Source organism: Rasamsonia byssochlamydoides, assembly GCF_041956645.1.
Source record: "Rasamsonia byssochlamydoides strain NRRL 3658 unplaced genomic scaffold VTN77scaffold_16, whole genome shotgun sequence".
NCBI lineage: Eukaryota > Fungi > Ascomycota > Eurotiomycetes > Eurotiales > Trichocomaceae > Rasamsonia > Rasamsonia byssochlamydoides.
This window is the reverse complement of record NW_027192399.1, coordinates 36,657-52,347: the sequence shown is the minus strand read 5'-3', so window position 1 is coordinate 52,347 and position 15,691 is coordinate 36,657. Positions and strand designations below refer to the sequence as shown.

At 49.2% G+C, this 15,691-nt stretch overlaps 5 protein-coding genes across 5 annotated transcripts; 2 read left to right on the top strand and 3 right to left on the bottom strand.

Moving 5' to 3' along the window:
* Nucleotides 1-178: 178 nt before the first annotated feature.
* On the bottom strand, nucleotides 179-1,299 carry VTN77DRAFT_2014 (mitochondrial 54S ribosomal protein uL22m; the record flags this gene model as incomplete). The annotated part of the gene is made up of 2 exons (XM_069417809.1): nucleotides 179-1,194; nucleotides 1,251-1,299. The coding sequence occupies 2 exons, from the start codon at nucleotides 1,297-1,299 to the stop codon at nucleotides 179-181; spliced, it is 1,065 nt and encodes a 354-aa protein (XP_069279494.1).
* Nucleotides 1,300-2,473: 1,174 nt separating this feature from the next.
* Nucleotides 2,474-3,001, bottom strand: VTN77DRAFT_2013 (uncharacterized protein; the record flags this gene model as incomplete). Its single annotated transcript, XM_069417808.1, has 1 exon — nucleotides 2,474-3,001. One exon carries the CDS (start codon nucleotides 2,999-3,001, stop codon nucleotides 2,474-2,476), a length of 528 nt encoding a protein of 175 aa, XP_069279493.1.
* A 219-nt stretch (nucleotides 3,002-3,220) lies between these two features.
* On the top strand, nucleotides 3,221-7,281 carry VTN77DRAFT_2012 (uncharacterized protein; the record flags this gene model as incomplete). Its single annotated transcript, XM_069417807.1, has 4 exons — nucleotides 3,221-5,785; nucleotides 5,843-6,067; nucleotides 6,133-6,489; nucleotides 6,577-7,281. 4 exons carry the CDS (start codon nucleotides 3,221-3,223, stop codon nucleotides 7,279-7,281), a joined length of 3,852 nt encoding a protein of 1,283 aa, XP_069279492.1.
* Nucleotides 7,282-9,137: 1,856 nt separating this feature from the next.
* On the top strand, nucleotides 9,138-9,966 carry VTN77DRAFT_2011 (uncharacterized protein; the record flags this gene model as incomplete). Its single annotated transcript, XM_069417806.1, has 4 exons — nucleotides 9,138-9,237; nucleotides 9,318-9,379; nucleotides 9,430-9,720; nucleotides 9,793-9,966. The coding sequence occupies 4 exons, from the start codon at nucleotides 9,138-9,140 to the stop codon at nucleotides 9,964-9,966; spliced, it is 627 nt and encodes a 208-aa protein (XP_069279491.1).
* A 3,404-nt stretch (nucleotides 9,967-13,370) lies between these two features.
* VTN77DRAFT_2010 (uncharacterized protein) lies at nucleotides 13,371-14,408 on the bottom strand (the record flags this gene model as incomplete). The annotated part of the gene is made up of 1 exon (XM_069417805.1): nucleotides 13,371-14,408. One exon carries the CDS (start codon nucleotides 14,406-14,408, stop codon nucleotides 13,371-13,373), a length of 1,038 nt encoding a protein of 345 aa, XP_069279490.1.
* Nucleotides 14,409-15,691: the final 1,283 nt, after the last annotated feature.

Here is a 15,691-nt window from a genome sequence, read left to right as displayed (position 1 = left end):
ACAGGCCATACTTCCTCCTTGTTTGCCTCCCTTCTATCAACAACATATGAAAGAAATGAAGAGCGTACGTCAAACTGGGAGAAGATGGAAGACGCTAAATATACATCACAAACGCCAGATTAAAGCCCAAATTTTCGCCCAAGTATATGTGTGGCCTAGAAAAAGGTGAACTTCTACCCTACCAGCTGTAATATTGGTTTTGGGCTGTAATCTTCCGGTCCGGCAGTTGTGTCCACACCTTGGACGCGCGCTGACGCTGCGCTTTCTCCTCGCGCTCCCGCCATTCCCGAATTCGTGTCTTCTCCTCCTTGAGCAGGACGGACAGACTGGTGTACGGCGGACGGAGGATGTTGATCCGTCCCCTCGCCCGGTGGTCGTAGTCGACATCGTAGGGTCCACGGTTAACCCACGCCTGAGCGATATAGATCGACGTCGGGTCCGTAATCACCTTGCGCTCACCCGATTTGAGGGTGATGGTGATAGGCTCCGTGTTTGCCTCCCCTGTCACACGGCCCAAACCCATTCCGTGACGAACAATGGCCACGTTCTTCGCGTGCTTCAAATGCTCCATCACATCCTTGGCAACTTTCTTCTTGCTAAACCGCATCTGCAGAATGGCTTCATCGATGTTTTTACCTGCAATCTGGCGCGCCAGAGGACCCAACTTCTTGACGGACGTCTTGAACCAATGGGATTTCACTAAGGATTCGCGCTCCGTCCGCATTATCAACTCCTGCTTCGTGAGACGCCCGCGTTTCCGGATCGCACGGATCACCATCTTGCGCTCCCATCGGATGCGTGCTTTTGGTCGGGGGTCGAGCGCCAAGCTCATGTATTCTCGGTTCCGTTCCTCGAGCCGCTCGGCCGCCGGCTCCTCAGCGCCCGGTTGGGCCTGCCGACGAACAGGCGTACGGCCCTTTGTTGTGAGCTTTGGAGTTGCCTCATCTTCCGCGAAGATCGAGTCCGAACTCAGCGAACCCTCTCGCGGTGGCGGTGCAGTGGGCGTCCGGGTGATCTTGGGTTTGGCGGCCGACTTCCCTTTACCGAAGAAGAAGTTTTTGATCGAGGAGAGAGCGGAAGGACGCGAGTTCGATTCTTGCTTGTCATTTTCACCAGTGTTGCCTTCCTCCTGGGCCCGGAGACTGCGAGTATAGGTGATTGTGCGGCGGGACACCACGGAAGGTGCTGGGCGGGCTGGCAGAGTCAACATACTCGTGGAAACTCGGCGAAAAGAGGGCGAAGGAACTTACCAGCCCAGGCCAGATGTCGATATGGATAGAGAACGCCCCTGGTGGCCATGGCGAACCACAGGAGGGAGACAATGGACGGTGAGAGTCCTGAGGAATGGTTGCGTGATGCTGTTGATATTGGGAAAAAGCTGTCAGGACAAAGTGCCCTTGTCTGGGCTTGGCAGGCGGTGAGCATCCAAACCCGTGACTTGAACAAACGGTGCAAACAGTCGCTTAGAATCAACTACAGAGTATGAGGTTTTGATTCGGTGCGATCTTGAATAATATTAAACCACGCATTGCTACTGCTCAACTACAAAACTATCTGCTTAAGCAGTCTATTATTTCGAGAGTCTTGTATAGATCGGGCCAATGCGATGAGAGGGATCTTGCTTCGTTCAGTCGCATATCACTTATCAATCGTCTGGTACTATCACTCTCGCATGAGAGAACCAGCAATGGCATTCCATTGTTATAGATATCTATTTCGGTGTGTATCTATAATTATTAGATAATACTAACATCTATACTGTGTAGTCGCTTGAGCAACTGCCAGTTGTTTATTCACAGCCAGCCACATCGTGGCGTGTGTGGCACAAACCCTTGTTCCTTCCGTCGCCGTGGTCCGGGGATGTGAACGGAGGATCTCCACCGGAAGAAGAAGGCGCCCAACATTATTTGCTGGGAGCCCTCAATCTGGGCTGGCCGGTCTGAGAAAAAGCAACGACCACGTCGTTAGTAATTAATGCCTGCGCTAGTCACGTGACTAGTCCCAGATTACAGATTGAGATCGGCGATGCTAAATAGACGAGTACTCCGTAACCTGGCAGTCAAGCAAAGAATATTAATAATCTGAGAGAGAAAACACGAAGAGAAATAAAAAAAACCCCTGGCTAGTTGATGTCTAATCGATCCTGTTACACGATCGACTTTGTCATTGTGATTCTGTCACCTATTTTTGTCTCGAGTCACTGTCACAGTGTCACCGTTCCACAGGGCTGTTAGCCTGCTAGGTCACTAAAATGACGGCCAAGGCTGAAGCCAAGGATCCGGCGAGGCAGGCAGAACGACCAAAGACGATGCGCATCGTAGCAATGCGGCCCGTCTGCGCATTTCATCCCCCTCGTAAGGACGATCATATAATAATAAGTAATACCATTTGATTATTCTGCTTCTTATTAATCATTAAATTCATCTTCCCTGCTCCACCCGACGTGCGGCTGGTCCTGCCGCGAACCAAGCTCTTAGCTCTTGTCCTGCGCTCGCCTTTTCGCCGTCACCATCCAGTCCACAGCGCAGTCCCAATCCCAAGACCAGACCCCGTTCGGATATCCACCTTGTCGATCCACCGGCCTCACTCTCATCTCGTCTTCTTCTCGTTTTACACTTTGCCCTCCGATCCGCTCCTTCTTCTCTGCCCTGTCCGCGTCGCCCTCCTTCGTGTGGCCGCTTCTCTTTGCCTTGTCCCGTGAGCTGCTTCCCCTCAGGCTCGCTGTCGTCCGCTCTGCAACCAAAGCTTTTCCCTCTTTCTCGACACGACAGACGGCCCAGGGAAAGAAAAGCCGCTCCTCGGCAGTCTTTACCGCTACCTTCCTTCCTTCCTTTGCATCCCTTCGCCATCTTTCTTGCGACTTACAAGTAATCCTTTTCACGCCGATCGACGGCCTGTCGCAGCTGGCCAGGCATCTTGCGCGGGAACGCGCATATCTGGGATCTGCCACCGGACCAGCTCGCCAAACGGTGACTTTGCACACGCATTCACAGACAAGCATAATCCGAGAAGAGATAGAGGAATGGACTCATTGATGAGGGACCTGGTGGACGACTCCATTTGACTACTCGTGACGCTGAGGCCCGCCGCAGCGTCTCTCGATTTGATTGTCGCTCATCTGGAACGGTCGTCCTGTTCCAGCAAGGCATTCCTTCTGGCCTAACGCTCTCTTCCATTTACCCCTCCTCCATCCACCGCCGTACAGTATTGTCCAACAGACATGGATATCAATTCGCTACTCTCGCCGCAGGAGTCCGCGTCCCACTCGAGGCAGTCGACTCCCGCGGCGCACTATTCCTCCTCCGCCTCCCCATCCGCGCCGCCGCCGCCTACCCTTTCCCCCCATAAAAACATCCGGAGAACTCGTTCGGGTTCTTCCAGACATGGTATGACCTCATCTCCGCTCGCACAACATGTCTTTGCGTCCTCCCGTCTCCCGGAACCGTCACCACCAACGAGTAGTCCCACAAATGGTGTAAGCCTTGGAGGAGGAAGCGGTTCGCCGTCAGCAAACGACCTGTCATCTTCTCGGCAGCCGTCAACTCACGGTATGGATACTCTCGCGGATCTAGCATCTATGCAGCATCATCAGCCCCAGCGCTCGAGTGCCCCGATCCTGCGGAGCACCGAGTCGTACGAGAGCCAGCTCTCTCCCTCCACGATGTATCCCAACGTCAATCCCATCTCCCAAAACTCATCCGCGCCGCGACCTTTCGATCTCGCCCTGCCCGAAACCAAAGAACCCGTTAAGCGAAATTACGCCAATTCTTCCCTCTCGCCGGACGCTCAAGTCGCGGCGACGCAGCTGTTTGCCCATATCCAAGAGAATCCACATGCATACGAATCGCACGTTCAGTTCATTCAATTGCTCCATGCCGGCTTCGTCAATCACGTCTATCCGCCGCAGGCCCCTGACGCCCACGGCGATCCGCGAAAGTACGATTTGCTCCAGGATCTGAGAAGCGCGCGGGAGGACATGGACAGGCTCTTTGCCATGGGCGAGGATCTCTGGGCGGACTGGATTCAAGATGAGAGCATGCTCGCGCAGACGGTCGATGAAAGGATCGCCGTGATGGAGCTCTGTCGGAGGGCTGTCGAGGAAGAATACGGGAGTACGAAGCTCTGGACTATATTTGGAGAGTGGATGCTATATCTGTACAGTGCGGCATCGGGCGAGTCCAGCCAGAGTCAATGGAGCGAGGAGGACCGAATTGTGGGGCGGGAAGTCTTCAGTTGGCAGTCGGTGCTGGATGTGTGGCAGCGAGGGGCAGAGGCAACCCGATGGAGGATCAATGACAGCCACCGCGTGTGGAATAGATTCCTCGAGCTGTCCCTGCAGGATTTGGCCCGCGCGCCCACCGCGGATCGAGTGGCCCAGGTTCGCGGCTTGTTCGAGAACCGCCTTCAGACCCCTCATGCCGCCTGGGATGAGACGTTCCAATTGTTCTCGGGCTTTATCTCCACGTACTACAACGCCAACTACGAGGAAATCATGGCCGATACGGTAGCGCGAGCATCCGAGGCCAAAGCGAAATACAGCGCCCGTGAAGAGTTCGAACTGAGGCTTCAGCGGGCCGTGGAATCGGGTGACCGCAATCTGGAATGGGCCGTCTTCTCCGAGTATATCGAGTGGGAGGTCAGTCGCCACCCGCGAAAGCGGCTGTTCAGTCCCGAGCTCGTTAATGCCGTCTACCAGAGGGCAACTCTCCGATTCCCGACCGATGTGAATCTGTGGGAAGACTATGTCACATACTTGATCGGCGAATCCACTCACCAGCATACGTCCCTCTTACCGATTCTCGAACGGGCGACCCGGCACTGTCCCTGGTCGGGCTCTTTGTGGTCGCAGTACCTCCTCAGCGCGGAACGGGAAGGGCTGTCGTTCGACAAAATCGTGGAGCTCAAACACAAAGCCACCAGCACCGGACTGTTGGACGCGGGTGGCCTGGAAGAAGTGATCAAGGTTCACACGATGTGGTGCAGCTATCTCCGCCGGCGTGCCTTCTTGCCAGATTCGACGGACGAGGACCTCGATGTGGCCGAAGTGGGTATCCGTTCCGCGATCGAGAGCGTGCAAGAACTGGGGGAAAAGAAGTATGGCAAGTCGTACCAGGGTGATCCTTTGTTCCGCTTGGAGCGCATCTACATTCGGTACCTGAGTGAAAGCGGCAGCTGGGATAGCGCGCGGGAATATTTCAAGGGACTGGTTCCGCGTCGGGGCAATAGCTACGAATTCTGGTTGGCCTATTACCACTGGGAGCTCGTTTCGTGGAGCAAATTTGTCCAGGGCGAGCCTACAGCGCATGCTGCCAGGAGAACACCGAATCCCAGCTACGCGACCGCCGTGCTGAAGCAGGCCATTAAGAGGACGGACTTGGACTGGCCGGAGAAGATCATGACCACCTACATCTCTCACTGTGAGGATTACGAAGATTCGGATGAGCTACAACTGGCCATCATTGAGACGCGCAAGGCCATGAAAGCTATCGCGCGGAGACGCGAGAAGGAGGCCTTGGAGGCTGCCGCCGCTCAGCAACAAGCCGCAGCGGTGGCGGAGTCGGTTGCCCCACTACCGGAGGGTATCAGCGCTGTGTCAAAACGAAAACGCGAGGAGGAAGCTGTGGACATCAATGGGGTGCCTAGCAAGAAGGCTCGTCCTGAAGAGCCTCCTCCGGTACAAGCCCCGCCCGCGCCGCCCAAGAGAGATCGGGAGAATGCGACCGTTTTCGTCAAGAATCTGCCAAAAGACGTCAGTGAAGTGAGGATTCGACAGTTCTTTCGCGATGTAAGCCATGCATAGTGTCGTGCTTTTGTGGATGTCAGGCTGACTTTCCTTTTGTAGTGTGGAATAATCAACAGTCTGAAGCTGTTACCTCCGGAGAATGACTCGCTGTCAGCGGTGGTCGAGTTTGACTCCAAAGAAGATGCTATGTCGGCTTTGACCCGTGATCAGAAGGAGTTGGACGGCCGTACCATTGAGGTGCAGATTGGTAGCGGATCGACCTTGTTTGTAACCAACTTCCCGCCCACAGCAGATGAGGCCTATATTCGAAATCTTTTCCGCGAGGTATGCCGGATTCTCCTGTCGTCTTATATTTGTATATTCAGCTGGATGCTGACTGCTCATGGCAGTTCGGTGAGATCGTCGATGTGCGGTTTCCTTCCCTCAAGTTCAACACCCATCGTCGATTCTGCTATGTGCAATTCAAGTCAGCAGATGAAGCACAGGCTGCCACCAGGCTGGATGGTTCACCCGTGGGCGATAATCTGCACTTGGTTGCAAAGATCTCTGACCCGTCCAAGAGGCAAGAGCGCCAAGGTCCTGTACATGAGGGACGGGAGATTCACGTTTCTAACCTCGACTGGAAAGCAACTGAGAACGATCTCAAAGAGCTCTTCTCGAAGTACGGCCAGGTCGAAGTGGCGCGCATTCCCACCAAGGTTGACGGCGGCAGCAAAGGATTCGGCTTTATCGTGTTCTCCTCCAAGGTATGCATCAACATCTGTATTAGATCTCTCTCTCTCTCTCTTTTTTTAGCCACCACTCTCCTTTCTTCCAGCTAACGGGTTGTACAGGAGGAGGCAAATGCTGCTCTCGAAATGGACCAGAAAGAATTCCGTGGACGGCCACTGCATGTGAAACTTTCAACACCCACCGGAGTTAAACGCATGGCAACTACTATCGTATCGCGCGTGACCAAATCGCCGTCTGTCGAACCGAACGGAACATCGGGCCGATCGTTGACACCGGAAGTTGAAGGTGACCGTGCGGCCCGGACCCTTGGGCTGATGAACATTCCCGACACCGTCAACGACGCCCGTATCCGGTCGCTGGTCGAGCCATTTGGCACCTTGATCAAAATCATCTTGCGACCGGATCGTCAAGGCGCCATTGTCGAGTTTGCCGATGTCAACGATGCTGGACGGGCATCGCTCGAGTTGGAGGGTCATGAGATTGCTCCTGGTCGCAAAATCCACGTGGGCAGCGTGAACGAGATGCTGAAGCAGAGTGCGGAACGCAAAGTGGACCGTATTCAGATTGGCAAGCAGAAAGACCAGAAGACGACGGTGATGCTTCAACCTGCCGGCCCGATCAGGCGACCCGCGCAACCCGGCAGTGGCCGGAGAGGGGGACTCGGTGTGAAGCGTGGTGGGGGGCTAGCGACAATCTCAACCCATCGAGATGAACGAAGTGAGACTGCTGGCACTCCCGTTGAGGGAGAAAAGACGAAAAAGAGCAACGAATATTTCCGCGCAATGATCCAGGGAAGTGGGAAATAACGGTTCTTGCATGGGAATAGGTGCATTTCTGGGGTGGCGTTTATTTGTATTCCCCTGCCGGGGGGTTTTTTTTCCCCCTTTCCTTTCCTTTCTTTTTTTCTCTTTCTTCTTGCTCCTCGAGCATATCTTCTCATACCATGACGACCGGGTCTTGGGATTGGACATCTTATTATCTCGTCGTCGATTGCTTTCTCTTAGCTTTATATCCCATGAAATGTGAAACGCAAAGGAGGTGGGTGTGTAGACTAGGTTTTATTCTTTTCTAATTTTGTCTTCGTCTTTTTTTTGTGTATGTGTGTGTTTCTTTTCCCAAGAGGCGTGCAATGTGGATCGGTGAGGGTGGATGATTGATGAGATAGCATGAAATGAAAACCGGGTGAAGGGGGACGGGTCGGATGGGCCGTCCAAGTATCGATCTTGCATCAATCTCTCTCTCCACGTCTAGTATATGCCTCAGTGAGATCGCTGTCTCCATGGACTATCGAGTGTAGTATAGCAACTGCGATCAGCTGAAACGGGGAATGATGTACTCGACTAGCTGCCAGTACGCTACATTAGTGGATTCGTGGATGTGCAAGTACTCCGTACAGTGGTAGGATGTCCTGCATGTGCACAGCATTCCTTCATTAGTATTATTCCGGTTCGTATCTACTATCAGGATTAGGCTTGGCGTGCAGCTAGCTGATGGTGGGCCAGACTAGCAAAAAACGAGGGGTGGAAAGTCAATGACCTACATGAGGGAGGGGATCAGCTAGTTCCTAGTTACTCTGTCACAAGTGCTTGAACTCGCTTAGTATTGGACTACCATTGACGTTTGTTGATTCTGTATTGTTCTAGACCTGAGAGCTTGTTGTAGTGGGGATATAGCGGTACTTGCTGGATTCAATCCCATGAACGACGTTGATACTTGTAGGAATAATTATGGTGTATCGGAACGAATCTTGTTGAAGATAGGGAAGCTGTACAATAACTCTCTCTATTTTATAAGTTGGGTAAATTCTCGAACGTGATGCGGGATTTTTTATAACATATAGACCTGTTTTAGTTTGAGCGATCCAGCGACAGAATTGCGATGGACGATCGAGGCATCTCCTGCGGTTCCCACCCCTCCAACAACCCCTGCTGGTACATACATATAACGAAGACCTTGTTTTTCTTCACTCACCGACTTTATTCTCTCTGTCTGCGACGAGACCATTGTCTCGCTGTCTGTTGTGATCTTCGTTATTAACGAATTTTTTTTCAGCTTCTGCCCTTTTGTCGGGACCCGGCTGTTGAATCTCTCTGACGTAGTCAAGCTAGCTAACCAGGTATGTATATCGTACTGTACCCACCTTGCTTCCTTCTACAACTTTCTTCACTTCAAGCCACTCTTTCCACAGCATCTCGATTTCTTGGTTTTTGACTATATCAAACCTGTTATACTAGCAAAGCCGCTACGCTAGTTTATCAGTCGACCCCGCTGCGATAACCCCTACCCACTTCCCTTGCTTATCGCGGTCAGCTCCAGATACTGAGGTAATCAATCAGCCACTAATTGTTGCAGTTTGGCCTCAAGTGGAGTCGAGGAGCTCTCTTAGCTCTCTGCCGCCACATCCGCGAGGTGGGATTCGTCCAGTCATTCCTCCGCGAATAACGCTGCCTGCGTCTACTCCGTACTTCTAGTGATCGGATTCACCACCCCTCCGTTCTGTCCCCGTTTTAACGCCCAGTCTGTCCTTTCTGTCATCCAACTTTCTCTTTTATACGGCTCGAGTTCGGATACAGCTCCCTTGCGGAGTTCATCCGGCTGCCTGCCATTGTTCTGTCATCGCTCAGAAGAGGAGAGGTTGCGAGCCTGAAGGCTCATCGTCGACATGGATTTTGACCTCGTTCCCGGAGGGACCGGGAGGAATTACACTGGGATTCTCACCAAGACAATTGTCTACATTGGAACATTGTTTCTCTTCTTGATCGGTGCGTTCCGTCGGGTTTGCTTGCTGCCTCGAGTCGACGTACGTCATCACAATCGCCAAAGCTGACTGTCGTCTACACAGCTACTGCTCTCACCCTCGCATCCATCAACGTCCCGAAATGGGTCAGCTATCACAGTGAAAAGGTTAGTCACCTGCTTGATCAGTGACGAAATTGCATGCTGAACTTCTACAGCCACAGTTCCACTACTCCTACGGTCTCCATCGCCGCTGCTCGTCTCTGACCGACACGTGCGATCCGTTCCCACAATATGAGGACTGCCAGGGAGAAGATCGCTACTTCTGCTCGATGTGGCGCAGCATAGGCTTTCTCATGTCCTTCGCCGTCGTCCTGGAGGGCATTGCTTTAGTCGCGTATCTGGTCATCCTCTCTGGGGGGAAACAATTGCGAGAGTCTGGATGGGGGGTCCTCAGCGTGGTCATTGCCCTGTCAGTTGCTGTTCAAGCTGCAAGTATGGGGTTGGTGGTGAGTGCACCGACCAGATTCTTCGTATCATGTGCAGCTCGTTTCATGTCCAACACTGATCGTCGTGCCCAGGCATACCTCTTCGAAAACGACGAACGCTTCTTCGTCGGATGGAACCTCGACATCTCCTGGATCTTCTGCACCGTCAGCTGGTTCATTTCGCTGGTCTGCGCCGTAGCGGTAGTAACCGCAGCGCGGATCCTGCCTTCGGAGGGTGGTTACGAACTCATACCCGATCTTTCATAACGTCGATAGCCTGCTATTGAAGAATGGTGCGACCCGACCAATGAACTACGACCCCAAGCAATGAACTAAAGATGACGATCGGATGCTTTTTGCGATGCGATACGATTCTTTTCAATCAGTTTCATCAGCTAGCAGCTAAGACTGGCTGTAAGCTGGGTACCTTCATCATTGATTTTTGCCTTTTCCCGACAGCTGGCAGCTGCTCTTTATACCGAGCATTCGACTTGAGTCCGTTTCTTTTCTTCTCTTCTTCTTCTTCTTCTCCTCTTCTTCTCTCTCTTTTTTTTTTCTCTCCAAAAGAGGGATCTCGCCAAAAAGAGGTGTCCCAACGAGTATAAAATTCCGCTCATCACTTCATCACTCATAGCCAGGTTCTCGATTGCCATATTCTGGCGCTATCATCCTTGCATTTTTTCCATTTTCCCGCGTTGACTCTTTTGAATCTCTTCGGGCCGGGGCAGGCTTACTTATAGTTCATTAATTCATGTCATATTAGGTGTGGTGTGTGTTTTCTTTTTTGTTTTTTTTTCTTGTCTTTTTTTTCTGTCTCTGTTCATGTGTATGTGTGTATCTTAGTATATCTATGTTTTATGAGGTTTGATTGATGTTTATCCTGTCTCTTCAACCTGGTAACTATACTAGCAATGTTGTGTTGTGGTTGGCTGCGTTGGCTGTATATATGCCCGTTTTTTGCTTTTCTTTTCTTTTCTTTTTTTCCTTTTTTTTTCCCCTTTTGCTCTTTTTCTTCTCGTTTTTATTCTTGGTGTTGGTGTTTTTTTTTTTTAGAATGACGGACGAACGGCTATTATACTATAGTATAATTAAATTAATATAATCAATTTTTCGAAAAGAATCAAATTCAAATTCGGATTAAAATTCAAATTTGGATTCAGATTCAGACTCAGATTCGGAAATCAAGGAGATTACCTACCTATTTACCTATCTGATATGTACATAATATCACAATCAAAATTAGATTAGATAGATCACTGATCCTCATAAACATAAGCGTACTGTACCATTTACTTCCCTTTGTCAACGAAGACGTATCAATAAGATAACTAACCGAATTTCTTTTTTTTTGACCAGAACTAGAACACTTGAACTCATAGGGGTGACATGAAGAATACAACGGTGATTAGGGAAAAAAAAATAAACATCAGGGTAGCCCAATCCAATCAGTCTTCCATCTCACACTCTCCTTGCTTTGTCTCGGGTTAATAATATTCTTTGCTTGGTTTATTTATTTACATGGGTGGAAGATCACTACCACATAGGACTCGTACTTATCTACCTACCTATCTATCCACTTTGTGAAATGAATAAGTGAGTGACTCGATCGATGATCGAATAAATAACTATAATTAGGTACTAATACACTATATCCTACCTCCTTTCCTTTTTTCAAAAAAAAAATCTCTTATTCTTCCTCTCACTCTTACTTAGTATCTTTTAGAATAGAATAAATGGCTATTATACCATATATAATGTAACTAATCAAACATCCAAAAAAAATCAAGCAGATTTCTAACCTATCTATCTGATATAGGTGATATTATCATCAAAAATACAGTAGAGTATATTATATCACTGATTGATCCTTATAAGAATGTAAGAATATATGTAAACATAAGCAATAAGCATACCCTGCCTGACCTTGGAGGAGGAGTGGGGAGTTTATCCGCCAAGTTGTTTTTTTTATTTGATTATTATTATTTTTTTTTTGATTATTTTCGGGGGGTTGTTTTATTTTAACAAAGGGAGATATGGGGTCCTGCCCCTCTATAGCCTCGGGGATAAATAAGTACAGGAAGGAGCGGGAGTTTGTACGAACTTCATAAATGGGTGACTGGACCGATAATCTGCCTGAGTAGCTGGTAATTACCTAGGTAGGTACTTGCCCTGCCTACTACTTTTTTTTTCTTTCGAAAGATGACTGTGCTGGCTGATTATAATATATTAGATAGGTAATGTCCCATATTAGGCATGTTACGCTATGTTATATTAGGATCTGGGATCTGGGATCAATTCAATTCAATTTCAATTCAGGCACAGATGGGTATTACAGGAACTTCAAGGACTTCAACAGTTAGCGTAGCGTAGTGTAGTGTACATCATACATCATACCATACATCGTACATAGGACATCGTACATAATACATCATGTCACAGCAAGGGCGAAGCTCGAACATGGGTAGTACTAATTAATCCAATCCAGTGCAATCCAATTCAATTCAATCAAATCCAATCAGGACAAAGGGGGTGAAAGAAAGGGTCAGGCAAAAAGAAAAGCCAAAAAAAAAAAGGAATAAAGAAAGAGAGAGGAAGAAAGAATAAAGAAAAAAAAGTTGGACAAAGACAAGAAAAGTAAAGACAAGACATGTACCCGAAAATTGATAAAGAAAAAATTTACCAAAAAAAAAAAGAAAAAGAAAAAAGAAAAAAAACAAAAGAAAGGAAAGGGAAAGAGGAGAAATAAAGGGCCAAAGCTGATGACTATCCAATCCGGTTCAGGGTCCAGAGCACCAGAACACCGGAGCAGAACAGATATGTCGTGAACAGCCTGTGAACCTGGGGGAAGGAAGAAGGGAAGGGTAGCGTGAGGGGGATGATATTGGTTCAGTTTGGTTCAGTTTAGTTGAATGAGAGACAAAGAGAGTAAGGATGTTTGTGTGAAGTACAAGGGGAGGGGAAGATGAAGAGAGATGCTGATCCCGTCTGTCCATTTAGGTCGAGGTAGACAAGGCATGTTGGCAGGTAGGTGGTTGTTGAATTCTCACCAATCAATCCCAAGAGCCCTATTTTTTTAGGCAGTACACTCATAGACAGATTATGTAGCACTGTTGAAAAAAGAAAAAACAAAGGTTGATTGCAGCAAGGATAGTAGAAGAGAAAGTCCAAAAAAGCAGGTGTGAACATGGATGTGGATCAGGGTGAAATATTGATTTATCCTCCCGTATGTCGTCTGTCTGTCCAACACAGAATATTGAGTGGTAGACTGTCAATTTCTGTGAGATGTTCAGGGTAGGCTGGCTAGACGAGACAAGGATACTCTCCATGACCGTCATGTCAAAAGGAGGAAGGATCGGTGCAAGTGGCCCATCATGTGAATGGAACGTCGTGTGGGGGGTAGGAGGTGGTTATGTCGTACCAACATGAGGATAATAAGCAATGTGCGAAAGTAGTAGTTAGTTGTCGTGGTCTGAAAACTTTTTTGCTTGTTGATCTGATGTCCTGTCACGTCAGTAATCTACCCTCCAATTTAAGCACACTCCATCCACTTGAAGGGATGAAACATACCCAAAAATGTCAATCTCAAATACTCGATACATGGTCCAGGTGATAATGAAATCTGATGAATGGTCTGAGTATGGATGAAGTTGCTCTTCCTAGCGCCTCCATGTTCACGCCTTGGCTCCGATTTTCTTCACTGCTCCTTTTCTGTTGACGCGGGTATTAGAGGTGGCGCGTTTGTCTCGTCGAGCTCCTTTCTTTTTACTCTGAAGTCTGCTGGTGCTGACATTCGAGTCATTATCTCCTGTCTCGTCGAAAAATTCAGGATTGAACCTGGGCAGGATCTCGATGTCGGGAAATGCAACCTTGTTGTGAGCTTCTTGTTCGGCATGGATGTGCTCCCGGATTCGATCGATGATATTTCGGATCTCGTCGAATGACTTGTTGTCCCCGACCTCGCTACGAAGCCACAATGGCACTGGCGCAGACATATTTCTTCCCTTTCTCGAGTTTCTCAGTCCTCCTGACGACGAGCGCTGAGACTGAATCGAGGTCGATCGCCGAGTCCGGTTGACATGGGCAGAACTAACAGATACATCTGTGTCTGCGCTGGGAGTCCGGATATGTTCGCGCTTTCTCAGCGTCAGTTTGAAACTGGACACGCCACCCCAGGCCTCCATCCGGTCCAACGTCTGCTGGAAGATGTCACATTGCTCGAACGGCCAGGACTCGGCCCGATAGCGGGCACGCTGGTAGTGCTTGCGACAGTACCACACCCAGACGTGGTCCGGAAATCCTCTTGTGCAAGTTTTGTTGCGACCGAAGAAGTGTGAGATGCACTTGCGGGGGTTATGGTTGCCTGTCACGCATGGTCTGCTGAACTCGCACTGGAAGGTTTCGTTGCCAGCCTCGTCCATGACTTCTTCCTCTGTGCTCTCAGAGGCTGGAGATTGTTCAGGAGTTGGAGGAAGACGAGTCATGTTGTCAACCGAAAGAGGAATTGACGATGGTGACTGAATATCGGACTCGGTGGTGTTGTTTGTGTTGCTGTGCTGGTGACTGACAGAAGACGTTCTGAGCGTCGGCGGTCGACGCACCATGAAGTGGGAAAGGACTCTGTCAGGAAGAGGGCCAGAGACGATGCAGGGAGAAGAGTGTTCAGGCGAGAGACCCTGGGAGTTCTCTGGGCTCAATATATGTGCAGTCATCCTGACACTGACTCAGTCCGATGATTGAGTGATGCGACGAAAGTGAATGGAATCTGGACGGTTGGGAACAATACACAACGAATCAAGATGATTCGGAGCAAGATGACTCGAGAGAGGGAAGGTGAATTATATGAAGTATGGAAGATCTGGAGGCAGGATTCGACCAGAAGATGACCGGGAATACTTCCTTGCCGGAGCAGACCGCCTCAGAGACCCTGTGTTGTGTTATTATGATAAGGGACAAGCCTGCAGTTCGAGTTGGGATGAATGGCAATTCACTCCATATTCACTCCAGAAGGGTGTGGATGGTAGCGCAGCTTCGAACCAAAAAGAACATTCCGACTGAAGTTGAATCTCGAGGTTGTACCCCTCATAATCTAGAGGATGCTGTTGAAATTCTACCTTCACCCGCTTTATCCAGTGAGAAATATTCTCTCTGGGAGAGCCACAGGCAGGGACGGTGAAGATGGTCCAGCGTCCCAATTCAACCACATCCTTGTCAATTAGGATCGCTTTGCAATCTGTACAAAATAATCGTGAATGGACGCCGTAGACGGGTCGAGTTGAGGTGAAGATAGAGGGATGCATCTGGGGAAGAGAGCTAGAGACTTAGTCTGATTCTCGATGGAAGCAGATGTCACTAGTAAGAGAGGTCTTACTGTGGTATGTATGTCTCAGCGGCCAACATATTGCAAGTACAGACGACAATGAAAGGCTGACTTCTTCGTGCTGGGGATGCAACGGAGGAACTCGGTGGACGCTGTGATTGAAGTAAATGCTGGGGAACGTCAATGCAGTGTCCACGTGCCGCTTCCTTCCATATTAGGGAGGTAAATGGTCGACCCATCGATCAGGTTGATCTTTTTCCCATACTGTACACTGATCCATGAAAAGATATTACTTGCGATTGTAACAGTCTCCTACGCTATCTGATCACTCTATTCTATTCTGCATGTAACTTGAAATGTATTGATGATATCCGCTAAGAGAAGCAGTTTGGGCAATTTAGTTCAAGTTAGGGTTTAACTAGAGTCAGTGGTCATAAGTCCCCGCCATGGGCCCATTTTCCTGCATAATATTTCAGACTCAATCCATTCAAAAATATTATCTATGAAGGGAAGTTTTAAAATAGATTTTGAGTTATAAAATTCGTCACGTTTGCCCCCTTTTTTTATCTATGTTGCGGGCTAAGCCCATATTGCTGACTCAGCTTCGCTCTCGTTTTCTGATTGGTCCATTTGTTGTTCATCACATGACTCCTGTTGATATAACTCGCGTGCCTT